Raw genomic sequence first — 20,196 nt, 5'->3', positions numbered from 1 at the left:
CACAGGATGGAAGGCAAGGGGATTGAGGAGGATGTTTCAGTTGCACAGGATGGAAGGCAAGGGGATTGAGGAGGATGTTTCAGTTGCACAGGATGGAAGGCAAGGGGATTGAGGAGGATGTTTCAGTTCGTGCTGGCTCCGTTTTGTTTTAAAATGGGAAAAACTAGAGGATCTTTAAAATGCTGATGAGTATGAGAGGATAAAGCAAGGAAAACTGATCCAAGATTGAGAGTCCTTACTCACCCAGCAAGAGGGATTTGCAGGAGGGCTGGAATGGGACAAAAAGCAAGGCAGAAAGATTAACCAGAGGAGAAGAGGAATCTACTTCTTCCAATTTGATCATGGAAAAGCTGCCAGTGTGGGCTTCCCCTTGCATTTCTTCCCATCCATATAGCTTACATTGGAATTCCAGACTACTCAGTCCTCTGAAACAGCAGACATCACCCTATCCCCTCTTCCCACAGTGCAGATCTGTTAATTTTTCTAGGGACTTGTGAGTAAACTAGGCATCTCAGTATCTCATAACACTGCTTTAAGCAGTTTTTATGAAATAGATACCTAAATGATAGATAGATAACTACCAAACTTATCCATGAATTTTTCTCTCAATAACATTTTCAGCAAGCTCAATTATATATATTTGAAAAGGATCCAAAATTTCATTAGTCACATTAAGTCTTTGTCAATTATAACCCAGCAACCTTCGTACAGCATAAGTGCAAGAAGCGTCCGGCCATAAAAAGTTACACCTCAATCTCAACAGAGTTGTTAAGCAAGAAAATGGTGACTTACAGACCTGAACATTTCCCATTCAGATAGGATATCCTGTATGAGGGAAATACGGCTTATTCTCTTGTTTGCTGTTATTACTAAACACTAAAGTGAAATGTGTTAAAAACAGAATGAAAAGGTATCAGTTTGCTTAGGAGATATCATCAGTTGGATGAATCTGAAGGAAACCACATAATTTACAGTGTAAAAGATGAAGCTAGTAGATTGCTAGCATCAAAATAGAGCCTCTTAAAGACACTAAAAAAGAAAGGACGAGGAGAAGGTGAAGAAGGGAAGGGAAGGGGGTGAAGGAGAAGGAGAAGAGGACATTCTATATATTGCTCTAAAGTCTATCTCCAAGAAATAAAGAAATGGGGAAAAATCACTGTGACTCACCTTGGTGGGTCCATTTCCATTAACTGCCACTGGTAAGGTTTCATAAAATACATTCTTAGCTCTGGCTTTGCCATTTTCAAATCTCAAAACAACTTCATCTGGGTTAAAAAGGAAAAAAAAAACAGATTTTAGTCATTTAAAATGTGTGTGTATTCATATATACATATATGTGTGTACATTATTCTATATCTTCTGGTTGTTAGAGAATTTCCCGCAAGTGCCATTCCATGTGCCACAACATTTCTATGAATTTTGCCTATGCTACACCAGAGAGCACTTCAATCACTCCAGCCCGCCACCAGCAAACTGAGGTGCTAAGCCACTGAGGTTTCCAGCAGAAGAAAAGCTTCTTTGTAATCCTGCCCCCAAGGACTCTTGATAGTAATGTGATCCAGGATGAACTGCATAATTGAATTGATTCAACTGTGAAATGGGATCCTTGCCTGCCTTTCAAAGTTATTATGATGATAATAACAACATAAATATGGGAAATAGAACACTGCCAGACATAAGCAAGGTCTCCACAGTTGGACATCATTGAGAGCATTGCCAGTTCTTGAAAATCAGGCCTAATGCCAATTCCAGGAATACACAGGTCAGGTGGTATTGTTTCCCAGTTCTTTTCCTCACATTTTCTAAACACTGCAAACTAAATGCTTTCATCCTGAGAAACTTTATAGCGTATGCACTGCCTTGAAGAGTTGTACTGAGTTGCAATATATTTTTAATGTTTAAAGTATTAATGCATTAATGAATTAATGTGTTTTTATTTTTAATATATTAATTAATTGATGTATTAGTATATTTTTGTTAAGATATATGTCTATCAAGGAAAACAAACACAGGCATACGTGCATAGGCACACAAAAACACAGACACACAAACACCCACACATTCCATAGTATATGTGCCTGGTTACCAGTTACCTTCAGCTAGGTAAAGTACTCTAATACTCATACTCCTGATTATTCACAATATGAAGAATTTATACTGAAAAATGTGTAATAATAAGGTATAATTAACTTAAAAATATATCTACAGTCTCCAGATGGTGAAATACTAAATTCTAAATTACCTAAAGCTAGAAGCTTATCTTTTTTTGCACTAGTCTTAGGACATGATTTTAAGTAAATGAATTTCACTATATCAAGCTAAGCTCAAGTCCATTATTTTTTAAAAGTGGTAATATCTATACAATAAACCTTAATCATACCCCCAAAATGGATATGACAAAGGACAGACAGTTGAAAACAAAGGTATTCATTTGTATACATGAGCAATTCAGTATTTAAGAAACATACCTACAGCTCCGTTTAAAGCCTGGAAAATTTTGCATTTGTGATCCAATGTGATGTTAATAGCTTCCTAAAAAGGAGAATACAGATACCATTGAAAATGACAACAAATATGCAAACAACACTATCATGTTACTATATTTTATTTTTTGCAGATTTTAAGGATCTTATTTGTAAATTTTTCCAGCAATATTCTTCTGAAAGACAGAAAGACTGTAATTTTTTTTTTTAAGATTTTATTTAGTTATTTGACAGAGATCACAAGTAGGCAGAGAGGCAGGCAGAGAGAGAGAGGAAGGGAAGCAGGCTCTCTGCTGAGCAGAGAGCCCGATGTGGGGCTCGATCCCAGGACCCTGAGACCATGACCTGAGCCGAAGGCAGAGGCTTAACCCACTGAGCCACCCAGGCGCCCCAAGACTGTAATTTTATAGTTGATTGGATTAAAGGATAAAGGGAATGGCAAAGTATTCATGCTACCCTCCAAATATTTCCACTTCCTTACCTTATGACTAATTCTGACCAGTGACTTTTAGCAGAGCTGAAATATTTTGCTTCTAACCTGGAGCTTCCAGTTTGAGACCCTAAATGTGCTCTCTCTCTGGCACATGCACTAGTAAAGTCTAAGATAGCTGCTCCATCAGCCCGGGTCCCAGGTGAAAACAGTAAGCAGAAACCCTCTACTGACCTACAGTGGATGTAGCACAGGAGAATCAGACCTCTGTTGTGTTAAACTCTTGGGATTGGGATTATTATTGCAGCATAATCCCCAATCCAACTGCTACAATAGGTTTAAATTAATCAGTGTAATCATAAAGATTAATCTGCTTTACAAACTTTATGATTCTCAACATACCAGTTTTTCAGCTACATTTCTCTGTATAATAATTCTCCTAAAATTGAAGTTGTATATTGTTAGAGACTGATGTTTGTGTCCCCTCAAAATTCATATGAAGCCCTAATCTACAATGTGATGGTTGGTATTTAGAGACAGGGCCTTTGGGAAGTAATTAGGATTAAACTGAGGTCATGAGGGCGATGTCCTCATGATAGAATTAATGTCTATATAAGAAGAGACACCAAAGAGTTCATATATACTCTCTCACTCTCTTCATGTATGTATGAGTGTGCCTTTGTGTCTCTGTGTGTGTGTCTCTCTCTCTTCAGCATGAGAGGACAGGGCAAGAAGCTGCTGTTGTCTACAAGCCAGAAAGAGAGTCTACACCGGAAACCAACCAAGCTGGCACCCTGATCTAGGACTTGCAGCCTCCAGAACAATCTATGGTATTTTGTTATGACAAACAGACTAGGACACATGCTAACCAGATAAAATTTTATGCTGCCAGAGAATCTTTTTTTTTTTTAAGTTCAATTAGCCAATATATGGTGCATCATTAGTTTTTGATGTAGTGTTCAATGATTCATTAATTGTGTATAACACCCAGTGCTCATCACCACATGTGCCCTCCTTAATACCCATCACTCGGCTACCCTATCCTCTCACCCCCTTCCCTTCTGCAACTCTCAGTTTGTTTTCCAAAGTCCAGAGTCCCGAAAAAATCTTAAACAGGATTTATACGACTAAAAATATTATGGACTCAGCAGTGAGAGTTCAGAGAAAGCATCCTGAAGCAAAAACAACTAATAAGACTCAAAGTACATTCATAGTTGAATTACACTGAGAAAGACAAGCATGATGCTTCATGGGCTAGAACTCATGCCAACAGTAGGTCTCTCCTCCCAGATTAAAAGCAAGTCCTCAGGCTTGCTCTGTCAAGCACATAAGTGGGAAAGCAAAAAACAGAGATGAAGAAAAATAAACATTTTAAGAATAAGGTTTCTTCAGTATTAAGTGTCTAATGAAAATATTTAGATGATTGAACTGTTTATCTAAGGAACAGAAACAGCTTGAGTTGGAAACTCACCATAAAGTATACTTTAAAAAACTTGTTTAGAGTAATACGACCTACAAATTATACAATTCAGGACACTTGAGAACTATGTCAGTTCTAACCTATATCAGTTACATACAGTGAATTTATGAAACATTAACTTACATTACGTAAATATACTAAAAATATTCTCAAATTAGGGAACTTTGGTTTTAGTTTTCTCCAAGGTTTCATTTAAATCAATCTCAGGATTGTTCTCTCAGGGACTGGTAACACAGCTATTGTCCCTACATTCCCTTCCTTAATAACAGAACTCAGATTTTCAGTAGGATGTTTCTGCTTGAAATAAAGGCCAACATTTTCTTTCCATATTGTGCATAGCCACATAAATATGTTCTGGTCAAAGAAAAGAGAATTTTTTTTTCTTCTAGAAAGGTTATTTAAAGAGAGTTGATACAACTGAGATGGCCCTTTATTTACTATTTTGCCTGTTAACTGCCTAGAATATGGATGCAATGGCTGGAGCTCCAGTAGCCATCTTAAACAAGGAGGTTACATTGAAAATGGGAGCTATTCCATACCCTCTTCAGTGGATCAATGTAAATTTTGGTGTAAAATAGCTGATCATCATCATTATCCTGGAGATTCCATTGTTGAACAATCTTGTTGATATATGGAGCATAACCAATAAATCCTGCAATATAACAGATTAGTGAGATTAGAGAACTTAGTAGTCAAAGATCAAAACTTGTGTCTATTAATTCCACTGACCAGTTGCATAGAATTGTAAAGCCATTAGGCCTAATCCTTAGGTTGGAATTTTACAGCTCACCATGAAAAAAATGTTATTGAGCATTGTTTGTTTTATATATAAACTAAAATAGAATGAGTTTTTACTATCACCAACTACAAATCAGAGACTCACATAAACACATTCCCAAAATTAATTGTCACAAGAGAGGGAGTAATGTTTTCCAAAGCCCCTAAGGGAAAAAGTTACTAGGAAAAGAACAGAATAAGACAGAGAATTTTCTTCTTGACCTTCTAAAATGCTCTTTCTTGAATCCTTTGGAGAGAATTCACTGTTTCTGGAAAAAAAAAAAGTCTCTACTACAGTGGTTTTAATGTCAGTGCCAGTGATGCTAACAAAATCAAAGGAATGTTGGAAATGTCACTGACTGCAAACATCTCAAGGAAATTCTATATCTGGGCCATTTTGGGAATTTTTCCTTTCCTTGAACTAGTCATTATTGTACCTGCTAAACCATTTTCTGGCAAGATTTTGTGTGTCATAGTCTGGAGAAGGAAGTCTAAAATTGGATTGTTCCCCTTGGCCTTCGAGCATAAGTATTAAATTTGCCACTAACAGTTGTCTATAAAAGACACAGACAAAAGGATCATTTTCCCCCCTTTTGAATCTTCCTCTCCATTTCAGAAATGCAGCCAAGATGCGATGTTTCATTGACATGCAATACTTTTAAAAAGGGACCAATTGTTACTCCTTGAATTGAAAGAAAACCTAATTTTTTACCCTCAATATTAAAATTTCCTTGTAGGAATGAAAGAATGAAAAGAAATAACCTAGGAATAATGTTACTTAGAGAAAACAAGACAAAATGAAAACATGCTTAAACCAATCATTGGTTGCTCATTCTTACTATTTTCATCAAACTAAAAAATTCTAAAACACTGAAAAATACTGTATTTTTAATTCCTATGACCCAACTACTATGATGAAAAATATGTCCAAGTAGTGACACATAACATTTTCCAAAGGCTTATATTGCTGTTTTTCAAAAATTAGTTTCTCTTATCCTTTTTATAAATCTATTTCAAAATTAAAAAGAAATTCCATCTATTTTCAAATTATGTGAGACATATTTCATATGATTTATATTTTTTATTAAACTGCCATATTATGTTTATAACATTCTGAAATTTTCCTGATTAGGAAACATGTTTTCTTTCCATGACACATATTTTTAAACTAAATGATAAAATCACAAACAAAACTCTTGTCCCTTAAATAACTCCCCATTCATGAAATTACATACACTTTATTGAATATATTTAGATTTCCTAGCATCACTTTAATTACTATGACTATAGAAAGCACAAAAATCATGTTTTGATGTCCTTATATGATCTCTTTCCCACTTAAAAGCACCTTTTCCTTAATTAAACTAGCTCATAAAGGCACTCACTTGCTAGTCTTCCGCTGTTTCCACAGCACTGTACATCTGTCTGAAATTTAGATTCCTGAATAAATATATCAATATCTAGATGAATTTACATATGATATTTTACTACATATGTCATGTTTAGAAAAATTAATATATATAAAATAAAACTTCTCCCAGAGGTCCATAGCTAAATGGTTTTTAAACAATCTAGGACATCAGATAAATTAAAAGCTGTGTGTTACTGAGAACCTGACAGTTTGGAAGTAGAAGTTGCACCAATCCATAATTGAGAATTCAGACAGAGACATGAAAAGTGAGCAACAATCTTAGGAAAGGCTTCATCAGTATATAAAACTGTAAATCTAAGAGGAAAAGATGGCTAAGGCAATGAGGTCGGAGTGACCAATCTGAGAAAACCTAGGTTCTGACTTGAATGTGGAAGTAAAATCCAAACGTGGTAGATAGATTGGGAGAATAATAAAATGATCAAGAGATCCCCCAAACGATAAACTATGGTTGTATTGAGATGGAGAGAAAAAGTGAGCTGAAACTAGGCAATACAAACTGGAATTTAAGGTTTCAGAAAGTATTTATAAGGGGCTGACAAAGTTCCAGAGTACAACTATGGGAATGGGTTGCTAAAATATATTGTGGGTAAACAGATCTGGCATTGAGGCATCTCAGAGAAACTATATTACTTGCTAAAGGTTTCATTGCTATAAGCAGCTTGAGCAGAGCCTAGAATCCAAAAATGTTGTTACCTCAAGTAGTACTTACTTGAACTAGACTGAATAGCATCAGTTATATACATGCAAATCACCCCCAAAAATTTGTTTTCCCACTGTGGCTTGCAAATGCCATCCAAACCGTTTTTCTAACATGTCCCCCATCCTATTTGGTCACATCTTCTGGTCATATGTTTATATTAATCTCAGTCTAAGGAAAACATTTTGGAGTCATAATAATGCCCAAAGTCAGTTTTATTTTATTTTTTGAAAGGAGAGGGAAAATGTAATAATTTGTTCCTTTAATCCATGATTAAAGCTAATGCAGTACTTTATACCCAGATACTCAATGCCGAACTTTTTGACTAGTGACTCTGATATATTTAAAATATAGATAAAATTAAGTAATGCCTATTTTTACAGCTACATAATTGTAGCTTGCACTTTTTCCTAAGTATGGGAACTTACTAAATCCATTATCCTATAGCCAGAAAATTCTCCATCAAACTATGATCAGAAGACCCGAATCCATGCTGTTTTTCCTTGAACAACTGAATGTCTTTAGGAAAAGTCACTTAAATAGGGGAACATGGATTTTCCCACTTTCAATATGGAAATAATATTTATACTGCTTAGTTTTGTTAGGAGTATCATTTGATATGATATGTGGAAAACCTTTTGTCAACTACAAAACACGCCATGGATTCTAAACTGATATATTTTTTCATAGTAATAAAAAAGATAATGGTTATTTAAAGTTTCATGTCTATAGCTACATATATCAAAAAAAGGTTGTTTCTAAGGACAATGGGGAGGGTATGTGCTATGGTGAGTGCTGTGAAGTGTGTAAACCTGGCGATTCACAGACCTGTACCCCTGGGGCTAATAATACATTATATGTTAATAAAAAAATTTAAAAACTTAAAAAAAAAAGGTTGTTTCATCAATCTTTATAATTTTCTGTGACTAGCATTAAACTTCTCTGCCAGTATCTTACCCACCTCCCGAATTCAGGTAGCGTTTCCCAATGTGCACAATGGGATACTTGTCTGCTAGTCTTTTATCTGGCCACAGAATTCCATCTGCTGCAAACACAACTTTGTGGTTTGACTTTTGGAACTTTTTTAGAACTTCTTCTGGACCACCAGCAAATATGACATTAAAGCTGTTTAATGAGGGGGGAAAAAGAAGTTTTAAAATACACTTGTGAGAATTTAGGCACATAAACCAAGAAATAGTCACTAATAAAGTTAGAATTTAAAATCCAACCTAAGATTAATACCAGCTATTTACAGAATACTCCCAAACAATTTTCCCTCAAGTTAAATTATATGGATTGTACTAAATTATTCATGTTTACATTACACTGGCAAATGAAGTCCAAACAAAGACAACTTTTTTTAGTACTAGCTTAGTATCCCCCCAAATGAAAATGCTAAAACAGTGCTGAAAGGTTAAGAAATCAATAACTCGCTATAGAACTTAATAAAATATAGATGTAAAAGAAGCTGCCATTATAATTACCTAACATTTCAATGTAATTTGTACCCATCCATTATAATGTCTGAAGATTTTATTATCTTTGATGAAATGTGTTCAACTACTCAATATCACCTATATAAATTTATATTTGAATCACTATTTAGCCTAAAATCTTAAAAGTGTTTAGACAACTGCATCTTTTTAAAGCTCAATAAATTTGAAAAAAAAAAAGTCTAAAAGTTGACACTAGAATTTAATGCCTATGGTTTCACTGATTTTTCTGGAGACATTATTGCTCATTGTTCATTCACAAAATGATAATGATTAACAAAATAGGAAGTGTTAACAGCCACCACCTGATATGCTTCCACTCTGCAAAAAAAATTGTTTTCGTTATAACCCACAAATTCTTTGGCATCCTTTTTTTTTTTTCCACATCAGAGTACCTCAAGACCGAAAGTTTCTAAAGATCATAATTTATTGACCTGACATCCCAGGCAGCAAATGATAAGAACAAACAAATGTTCATGAATTCAGCACCAAGTCTTCCTACAAGCTGATAGTCTAGAGTCACGCTGTGATATGTGAGTGGAGGAGTAAGGAGGCTCTTCCACTGCCTTTCCCAGCCACCCTTGCTCTCAAAGAGCTTGTTAATATGCCAAGACAGTAATAATGCATCAGGCAAGATTTAAGAACTTTCTAGATGTGAATTATTTTATCAAAATAAAACACACTATTGCTCATCTCTGTCAAAGTAAAAACCCCATGAAGTTTTAAAAATTGCTTTAGCAAGAATAGTGTTAAGTTTATCCTTGTGGCAGAAATGCTGACTGACCCCCATATACTTTCCTGAGCCTTTATTTGAGTAATGGAATCCCCCTGTGTTAACTGGGCACATGGCCATCCTGCTAAAGACTACTCTGAAGCTAGATGTGGCCACATGATTACGTCTGTCCCGTGGGATGTGAGCGGAACTGGTGTGCTTCTGTAATCTCCAGGTCCTGTACTTTACAAAGGAAGCTGCTTGCCCTCTGCTCCTTCCCTCTCTTTCTTCTGCTTTCATGGTGAACTACACTTCACAAGTAACAAATACTTGACATACACACACCCTCACCATATAGCACACTTTTGAATCTTAAAGCAAAACTGAGAGAGTTAAAATGTTGCTAATGTGCAACTCAATTTAGTAATTGTGCCCAGCCAATTTTTTTAAAAAGTAAAAATAAGGCTGGGATCAGAGAGATAGACTATTTCTTTTCATTTTATATTGTTCTAGAGGATTTAAATTTTATGATCTGTTTTTTTCTTCAGTTACAGAAAACAGTACCTCAAAATTAAAACATGTCTATATATACACATTTTGATACATAGCTTTTTCTTTCTTCCAGAATCAATTGGCAAGCTTCTGTTAGTACTATTAATAATACTATTAATAACATATTCATAAAGGGACTGAGGTCATGCAATTTGAAGTCTGCTAGTTGGGTTTCTAATTTCAGCTCTGCCACATGCTATCTAAGTAACCTTAAACCAGTTAATTAAACTCTTTATGCTTCTATTTCTTCATGTAGAACATAGGAGACGGGAGCACTGATGTCATTGAGTTATTGAAAAAAAAAAAAAAACAAAAAGTTAAGAACAATACATGACACATTATAAGCACTCACTGAAGTGAAAATTAACATTATTGTTACTAGAAGAGACTGTAGTAATGGGAAAGGCAAGAGAAAAACTCACTTTTAACTTTATACCAATCCGTAATTTAAAATAATTTTATTTTTATATACACGTGTGTTAAGGTAAATTTTAAATCAGAATAAATATGTTCTGACTAAAACCTCAAACTAAATTTTCCCTGTTGATTTAAAAAACTGAATCTGACTACACAAAATAATACTTTAAAAATATCAATTTCCTCTTTTTCTTATAAACAGGTACAACCTAGCTCCTCAGTATGACCACTTTAGATTTCTGCCTACTAAGATAATCCTATCTTTTCTAACAGGGTTACTTTCCTGAAGACTACCAGTTGTTGATATATTCTTTTTAATATTAAAGATTAGGAAAGAAGACCAGTATCATAGGTAACTGAGTCTCAAGAAGCGAGGCAAATAAATTAAAACTTCTGAGATAGAGACTGACCTACAAGTTGCAGAAGAACCCCAATACATTGTCTGGACATAGGAAAAAGGGCTTATTTTGTCAGAGAATCACATGATTGGATACTGAGGCCAACTGACTCAGAAATTTTGCAGGTAGCATTGTGTCTTTAGAGGTATAAATACACATTTGGAAAGTGAGAACTTTCTGTCTTTATAATCCTAGTGAAGGATATAGTATCCACATTGTATGTCTCAAACTAATAGCAAAAACCAGTAACTTGAAAAGGAGGATTTGTAGCAACTTTTACTTTTATGATTCAGTGGTTTATAAGTATGCTTTATCTTTATAACAAAAACCAATTATTTTAAAGTAAAATGTAAGTGCAAAAATTACATTCACATAATTCAAGTAAGAATCTGGATAAAAACTTAAGGTTGCTAAAACTTTCCCATCGTATTTTAGTCGCATTGTTATTTCTGTGTTTAAGTACTTTAGAAAAGTCCTCTAAATTGATTTAAAACTTTTCAAAGGGAAGAAAGTTTTTCTACTTAAAATTACTTTGGCCAGAACAAACCAAACAATCAAATTTTTAAAAAATGCACAACAGTCACAAAAATAATTCTCATAGGAATTTGGTCCATTTAAATAGGAATAATAAAATTTTTCCATACTTAACTCTGGTAAAAATTCCTGGGTCCTGCAAAAACTATAAGGTCCCACCTTATGTGGTCATATTGAGTTCTCTAACAGACATGTCAGCATTCTATCTCCAACAGTTCATTCAAATATTTACAAGCGTTTGTCCTTCTGTGTTCCCTGTTTCTGTGGCACCATCAACCACCCAGTCACCCAAGTTGAAAATCTTTCCTCCAGCCTTGCCTCCTCCCTTTCTACAGCCTCTCTCATCAAATATTTCACCAAATCCTACTGATTCCATCTACTTAATCTATTTAGCATTCAAATCTTCTCCACTCTCTCTAGAAGACACTGGACTAGATTGATTCAAAAACCCTACGAGCCCCCACATTACCTATCTCCACTCCACTTCTGATAAGGATTGTCAAATAAACTCTCCTGAAAACCATTCCAGCCAAGACTGGATCAGTGGTTCTCAACTAGGTCTAAAGCAGGACTCTACAAATAATTACTATCTAGCCTTTTACAGAAAATACTTTTGGCTTTGAGGGCAATATGGTCTCCTTTTCAAGGACACAATTCTGCTGTTGTGATGCACAAGCAGCCAGAAGCAATGGACATATCTGTGTTCCAATAAAACTATTTATAAAAATAAGAAGTAAGCTACACCATGGTTTACCAATCCCTGACCTTGGAATAAGGTCTAAAGTAATCAGCATCACAATAATAACATTCCATTAAGTAACCTGTTCTGAGACCAGACTGAATTATTCGATCTATCATCTGTGTTTACTCATAATGTTCCATCCAATTAGCATATCTTTTCCCAGTTGGGTCCACACCATTCACTCTTGAGGCCCATTTCAAATCTCACCTCTTCTAAAAACTTCTAGTGGATCAGCCTAAATGGAAAAGATCACTCCCTTTCTTTTAACTCCCACAGCTCTTTTCGTTTCCCCTCTCATGAAACATTTTATTTCTTGCTCTTCATGCTAGGAATGCCTATTTTATACTAGACTGCCTGTTCTTCCTTCATTGGCCAGATCCACATCTTTATTTATCCATGTATTCCCCTATGCCTTGTATTTTGAAGATAGTATTTGTTGAACAAATGAATGAACAAACAAATGAATGAATGAGTCATCCCCAGTCTTAACAAGAAGCAAAAGTTACTGGGTAGCCAGAAAAGAAAACAACAGAAGTGTTCCCTAATTTTATTTATTTGTTCCTCCCCAATCCAACAATTTCTTCATCACTGACACAAACTTAAGCCAAAAGTTATAATCACCCAAACTACTAGCAGCTAGCATTTAAAAGCTGAAGTCTAATGAAACTGAAGCACACAAGTAGCAACACACCTTTAATCACGTCCTCACCTTAATATACGTCAATATTTCTATAGATAATACCACAAACCAGTACTATGAAACACCACTGTCCCCTCTCCCTGAAAAAAAAAAAGCACTTAAAACTGTCAACCAGGGATGCCTGGCTAGCTCAGTCAGTAGAGCACGCAACTCCTGATCTCAGGGTTATGAGTTCGAATCCCACACTGGGTGTGGAGCCTACGTAAAAAAATAAATAAATATTTTTTAAACAACATCGACTCAGTAGAACCTACAAAATACATTACAATAAAAGCACAGTATAAAATGATAAATAAATTTACTGTAAGAATTCTAAAGGAAGGGGTAGGAATTAGCTCTTAAAAAGTGGGTACTATTTTAAAAACTAAATATTACTGGGAGACTTTTTTCTCCAAATGGTATAGACTTTCATTTCCTGTACAGAATTCTTACTGAGGTTGGGTAGAGGTAGAAGTTAATGAGGACACTGCCGTGCTAGAGAGTCATTTTCTCCAGACTGTTTTCTGAGTGGCTAGCGCTGGAGTAACCTAACAAAGAAGGCAGACAAGGCAGGCATGGCACCAAGACACCAAACTACTCAAGCTGCTAGCTAGCTACCTGTGAGGCCACGAGTCACTACTACTTGTTTCTGGGTCACTCTCCATATTGGGAAAATAAAAAGTCAAAAGGTTAGGTTAATTAAATGAAAAAATTTCCTCTACATTTAAATAATAGTTAAATTTATCTCTGCAACATGAGAACTTTTAAATCTGACACATATTTAGTACACAGTAAATATTCAGTAAATTGATGAAGGAATTAAAAAAAAAACTTTCAAAAATCCCCCTAACTTATTATTATGCAGCTACGACATGCCAGATACAATATTTATAGAGCTATGGATGGAAAAATGTATCCAGGGGCAAGACTTCTGTCCCACTCAGCCCTTTCTCCCTGATTCCAGTTCCAACCATGGGGGCTAGCACCGTATTTTGCACATAACAGATACTTAATATATGTTTACTCAAAAGAACAAACTTCAAGGAGTAGGCAATCTGGTTTGAAAAAAAAAAAAAAATATATATATATATATATATATGTTACATATTATACACACACACGTGTATTTGTATACATATATACACAGGCAAATTAATGCCATATGAGAGTATCATATATCAATTTACATATAGACAGATAATATATAAACATACATATATATATATAAACACCCAATGCTTCTTTTGCATATAATTTATTTCATCTTCATTCCAACATTCGGTAAATATTAACAAGAACATTTGAACAATTTGAAAAAAACAAGTCACTCATTTCCTACAAAATTCCTAACCATATTTCAGACTATTCTGGATGAGCCAGAAGGCAGTGCAATATATTTAAGTGACAGCTAATGATTTCAATCTTCCATTCAAAAAAGGGAAAAAAAGAAAAAAGCAATACTAGAACTAAGAACTGTGATACACTTTGCCCTTTTTTCATACTAATATAAGGAAATGTTGTCCATTGCTAATGAATAGGTTCTTTGTGTCAGCACACTTAAATTGTCATCACTGCCAGGAAGGAGGAGTCCATCAAACAAATCTGCCATAGTTGGTTAAAATTATAGTCATCATACTTGGAAAGCTTTGCTTTCAGAAAATTTTTATTGTGTCTTCTGTATAAACAAAAACTGCAGGCATATTGGGTATGTAACCTGAACTACGAAAGGATAAAATACTTATTTCATAGAATAAAATAGATAGGATCTGGTCATCTATTAAATGAATAATATAAATTATATTTATGACAACAATAAAATCATAAAAATATTTTTATAAATAATAACCAAAACAATCAATAAAACATAATCTTTGACAATTTTCTAAAAGTAAATGATTCTAAAGAGAGTATGCCAAAATGCAATTTTTTTTAACATCCAAACATTCGGAGACATATTATTTCTTTCAAATTAGGTCTGTTCAGTTTTATTTGCAAAATTAGTATAACGTGAATTCCTTGAGTGTGGGATCTGTTTATCTTTTTCGTAGTGTTAAGTTTAATCCCTAGGTCACAGCTTGTGCTTAAGACATGCATACTAAATATAAAGTGAAAAGTCTTTCCACTTACCTCACTTTCTCAGCAAAATAATATTTAGATAAGTAAAAAAAAGAAACATTGGCCTAAATATGGAAGACCAGAAGCATCATTTTCATGACTTCTGACAATCAAAATTTGTTTTTCTAATAATTTCAATCTTTGAGATTTAGAAAATTTGGATGCTTTCCTTCCTTTATAAATCATTTTGTTTCTCTAAATGAATGAAGAAAATCCATCTTTAAAAATAGTTACAGGGCACTGGGTGGTGCAGTTGGTTAAGTGCTGACTCTTGGTTTTGGCTCAGGGTTGTAGGATCGAGCCCCACGTCGGGCTCCACTCTCAGCGGGGATTCTGCTTGGGGCTGTCTCTCCCTCTGATCCTCCCCTACTCTCTCTCAAAAATAAATAAGTAAATCTTTAAAAAACATTAAAAACAGTTCAAAACATCCACTATATTTCTCCTCTTGTAAGAGCTATTCCTCGCTCTTTTAATGCAAGTTTCTGTTAGCTAATATTTATGGATACCTTGCTATTTACCCAGACAATATTTAAATCAGGTACATCCCCCAACTTCACTGCCTGGAAATAAGGAGAATTAGAATCCAACATGGTAAGTGAACGGAAGCTAGCAATATACAAGGGGTAAGGCATACACATTAACAGAAAAGATTTGTATGACTAAGATTATCCCTGCATTTTCAAGCAATGCTACTTATCCTCAATCCATGTCCCAGAACAGAGCCCAACTAGAAAACTACTATAATAATGGCTTTACTTTATATTCATTTTAATTCTATATTGACTTCTGTATTGTAACATTTACTATAATTCTAATTTTTTAAGTTCAGTCTTCCTTACCAACATCATTAGATAGCAAGAGCTTATAAACAGCAAAGTCAATTCCTTTATCTTACCTCAAAGTCATAGAGTTAATTATATTTAAACAAATACTTAAATGAACGAAGGAGTCTCTATCTACCAAAGTCCTTGATATTTTCATAAAGGAAATACTCCTCTTTGGTGAGGCCAATAACCACCACCAAATAAGTCTTTTAAATATCTCACATATTGGGAGTCTTTCAAAATGCAGCACCATCTGCATTCTGTTTAATGCCATTATATTCAACACCACCAAAAAAATAGAAATTTCTGTTCTGTCCAAATTCAAACTCAAATAATTATACCAACTTTATTTCTAATTACTTCTAAGGAATCTTGGAACACTGAAAAAATGAAACAAATTTTTAAAAAAGGAATTTTCTTAAGTCTAAAAGAAAAAGAATAAAAGAAATAACCAAGGTTTTCATTGGACATTAATCTGATACCCAAAATATTCTACCTCATGCTTATTTTGGGGTCTGGATTCTGCTGGTTTATAATTTACTGTATCTAGTACAGAACAAGCCTGTGGAGATATTCAATTTATATCTAATTTACTCATAATTAAACACTTTGTTACATACTGGTCTATAAATTATTCTAAAAAAAAGGAAAAAAACCCTGTTTACTATGTAATGATTATTAGATCTGACCATCTGTCTTCAGTGTGACTAAAGTAAAAGAAACACATAATTTACAAGGTAATTCTAAAAGTAACGCAAGGTACCTTGTAATACAACTCAAAGGGCTCAGATACCTTGATTAAGGTGAATTATAAAATCATTATGGAATAATTTTTCTCCTTAAGGGAATATGCAGCTACCAAGCTACAATATTTGTCCTCAAAATCGTAATGAGTCAATCCCAAAAGAACTCCTCACACTCCTCAGTTACAAGTCATCAAATTCATTATAATTATTGGTAGTTGCTCTAATCAAGGAGAGAGTGTCAGATTTATAAAACATCTAAATTATATTCACACATATACACAGACATACACACACTACAGTATGAAATAACTTGAAAAAAGTTTGTAGTACTTTCTTAAACGAATAGCTTCAGTTTTCATTTTAAGAACCCAAACCCTTGTTAAGGGGGTAGGAGAAGAGTAAATGAAACAAGATGGGATTGGGAGGGAGACAAACCATAAGTGACTCTTAATCTCACAAAATAAACTGAGGGTTGATGGGCGGAGGGGGGTTGGGAGAGGGGGGGTGGGATTATGGACATTGGGGAGGGTATGTGCTATGGTGAGTGCTGTGAAGTGTGTAAACCTGGCAATTCACAGACCTGTACCCCTGGGGATAAAAATGTATCATATGTTTATAAAAAATAAAAAATAAAAAATAAAAAATAAAAAAGATCTTAAAAAAAAAAGAACCCAAACCCTTGACAAATATTTGTTTATATCTAAATTAAACATGATAAATCTTACCCTATAGAGTACATTTATAAATATCTAGTCTCTTAATTTTAAATGTTCATCCAAAAGACAGTTTAGAATACATATTCCCATGGAAGAAATGTTATAAATTGTTTCCAAATTAATTCACGAAAACCTATCTAAATAACACAAGGGATTATTTGGAGGTACTGGAAATGTTCTAAAGGGCATCTGGGTGGCTCAATTGGTTAAGCAACCAACTCTTGATTTTGCCTCAGGTCATAATCTCAGGGTTGTGAAATCAAGCCCTGCATTGGGCTCTGTGCTGGGTATGGAGCCTGCTTAAGATTCTCCGTCTCAGAGTACCTGGGTGGCTCAGTTGGTTAAGTGCCTATCTTTGGCTCAGGTCATGATCTCGGGGTCCTGGAACTAAGTCCCCCATTGGGCTCTGTGCTCACTGGGGAGCCTGATTCTCCTTCTCCCTCTGCTGCTCCCTCTGCTTGTGTTCTCTCGCTCTCTCTCTCTAATACAAAAAATTAAAAAAAAAAAAAAGACTCTCTTTTCCTCTGCCTCTGCCCTCTCCCCCCAAATAAATAAATCCTACTGTTGTCTTTTTTGTCAAGCTGGATCTTAACATATCACCTGAATAAACAAATGCAACCTCAAGCGTTTTCAGATATCTCAAAGTATCCCTTTTCTTAAAGAGAAACAAATGGCATCTTATTACATCAGCTTCTCCCAAGGCTAAATCTTAGATTGTGAGTGGTGGTGGGAGGAGGTGGAATGTGGCAGGAGGGTAAAGTTAGAGGTTAAGAGGTTCTTCTGAAAACACAAAAGGATTCTTGGGTGTCTAAAACCATTACTGGCACATACGTGGTAACTTTCACAAGCAGAATTTGCCTTAAAGTCAAGATCAAAATGTACATGTGGCAAGTGCTAGCTCACCAAAATGGTTGTTTGAAATCCATGGTAATTTTAAAACAAAACATACTTAATATTTCATCTGAACAGTTATTATGAGCTTTCTACTCTTTTTCCAAGGATAAAAAATATATAATAATAGATTCTGCAGAAAAATTCCCAGTACGCAAGCTGATAACAGCTATCCCACATTTCATATTACAAGAACAGGTTAGCTATAAGCAGAACTTTATTTCCTTCCTGGTAGACATTAGGGAAATTCTAAAGAAGCAAGTATACAGAGCCTCTCAACTTTTAATGGTTGATGGCAACAGGACTTCATTATGTCTATTTTCATTTCAAAATTTATGTCTTTCTTATTTATATATCTGCATAAATTATGGTTTTGGATTTTCAAATTGAGGGAGAGATATAGTATATGTGCTGCCAAAGCGAGCACTCAAATTGAGGGAGAGATATAAAAAAGCTGTCCTAAGTTACAGAGGAAAGTGCACGGGGATTTGAAATGAGCAATCAATGACCAAAAAATAAAAATAAAAAGGTAGAAAAAAATGGAAGAAAGAAGGTAGCAACCACTAATAACTCATGACAACTTGACATTATAAAAACTTGTAGAAAGAAGGTAAAGAAGTACAATGGACACTTGAAATGAGGTAGAAGGAAAGTAAAACAATATGCAAAAAGATATTCACAAATTGGAAAGGCTTTTCTTTTTAAAAATGGGCTTTCTCATTTCTCAGTTATAGCTTTTCATGATCTGTTTCTTTCTGGTTGACCAGGATCCACTGAGTTATTCTCAACAGAAAAGCTCAACATGATCTTTCTTCTACCTCAAGTTAGGATTAAAATATGAATTTCATAAAAATGTTAGCTCATGCCATGTTTTCTCATTGTTGCTTATAGTAACTCATCAGATTCAATCCATTACATAATTATATTAGACCATGGTTTTATAATCATGAGTAAAATCTACTTTTTAAACAATAATTCCTTGTGAATAAAATAATTTAATATATAATCTGCAAATATGAATTTTGACACTTTTAAAAAATAATTTCATGTAAACTTAAAAATCTATAGAGTATTTCTCTTACCATTCAGTAAACAAAATAACCAAATCCTCTTGATTGGCATAATGTTCCATGACTTCTTTCATTAATCTCACTTTCTGGCCCCCTCCAATACTATTAATTCCATCACCACCTCTCCACTCTTCTCCTTGACCAAGGACCTATAAACGAAATCAACATTTATCACTGAGTAAAACTCAAGTGATGACAGTAACATAAAAGCGAGAAGTCATTAACAACTTGTAGAGTATGATATAGTATCCACTCTTTCAACATTTTACAAAATCACGAAATCACGATGCTACAGAGAAAAACACTTGACGCACAGGTCAGGTCATGATTCTTCAATGTTACCCACCCCATAAAATGCCATTCCCAATTTTACCATTTCAAAAGGAGAGTCTAATCTAAGGAGATCAAGGGGTGCGGGGGTGGGGCACGGACCGTATTTCTCATATCTTATTTTTAATTTGTTCAGATAAAATAAAAAAGAAAATACAGAAATTTCCATAACACTTTTCAATCTGGCAGGAAATCTGTATGATGAACACTGAAAGCTCAGTAACTACTGGACAGGGCCTTTGGATGATTTTCCTACTGAACCATTATGGGTCATTCAAGGAAAGACAGAGGGCATTAGGTCCAATGTCACCTACTTTACCTTATAAATCTTAAACTTCCATAACCCTCAAAAGCTTCATAATTTATCAATGCAAGAAACTGCCTGAGCACAGTTAATCAAAGCTAAACTTGCAGCTGTTCTCACTGTTTGCCTTAGGCTCAGCAGTTGGCTTCCACTTTGGAAACGCATGGTAACACTGGGCTGCTTCCATAGTTTGGTGATTATAAATAATGCTGCTATAAACATAAAGGGGCATGTATCCCTTGAATTGGTGTTTTTATATTTGGGGGGTAAAAATCCTATAGTGCAATTACCAGGTCATAGGGTAGTTCTAGTCTTAACTTTTTGAGGAACCTCTGTACTGTTTTCCACAGCAGCTGCATCAGTTTGTATTCCCA

General features: G+C 34.7%; 1 protein-coding gene across 2 annotated transcripts in view; it reads right to left on the bottom strand.

The window, feature by feature from the left end:
- Positions 1-20,196, bottom strand: part of LOC111148521 (procollagen-lysine,2-oxoglutarate 5-dioxygenase 2) — a 96,976-nt gene that overhangs the window by 31,457 nt on the left and 45,323 nt on the right. For both annotated transcript variants that reach the window (XM_022505145.1, XM_022505154.1), the window contains exons 3-7: positions 19,201-19,337; positions 8,261-8,424; positions 4,933-5,045; positions 2,469-2,532; positions 1,168-1,265 (exon numbers count right to left, since the gene is read on the bottom strand). In XM_022505145.1, coding sequence (XP_022360853.1) covers positions 1,168-1,265; positions 2,469-2,532; positions 4,933-5,045; positions 8,261-8,424; positions 19,201-19,337 — 576 coding nt within the window. The remainder of the gene's footprint in view (positions 1-1,167; positions 1,266-2,468; positions 2,533-4,932; positions 5,046-8,260; positions 8,425-19,200; positions 19,338-20,196) is intronic.

Source organism: Enhydra lutris, unplaced genomic scaffold (genome assembly GCF_002288905.1).
Source record: "Enhydra lutris kenyoni isolate GAN:26980312 unplaced genomic scaffold, ASM228890v2 scaffoldscaffold2, whole genome shotgun sequence".
NCBI lineage: Eukaryota > Metazoa > Chordata > Mammalia > Carnivora > Mustelidae > Enhydra > Enhydra lutris.
This window is presented reverse-complemented; position numbering and strand designations above follow the sequence as displayed.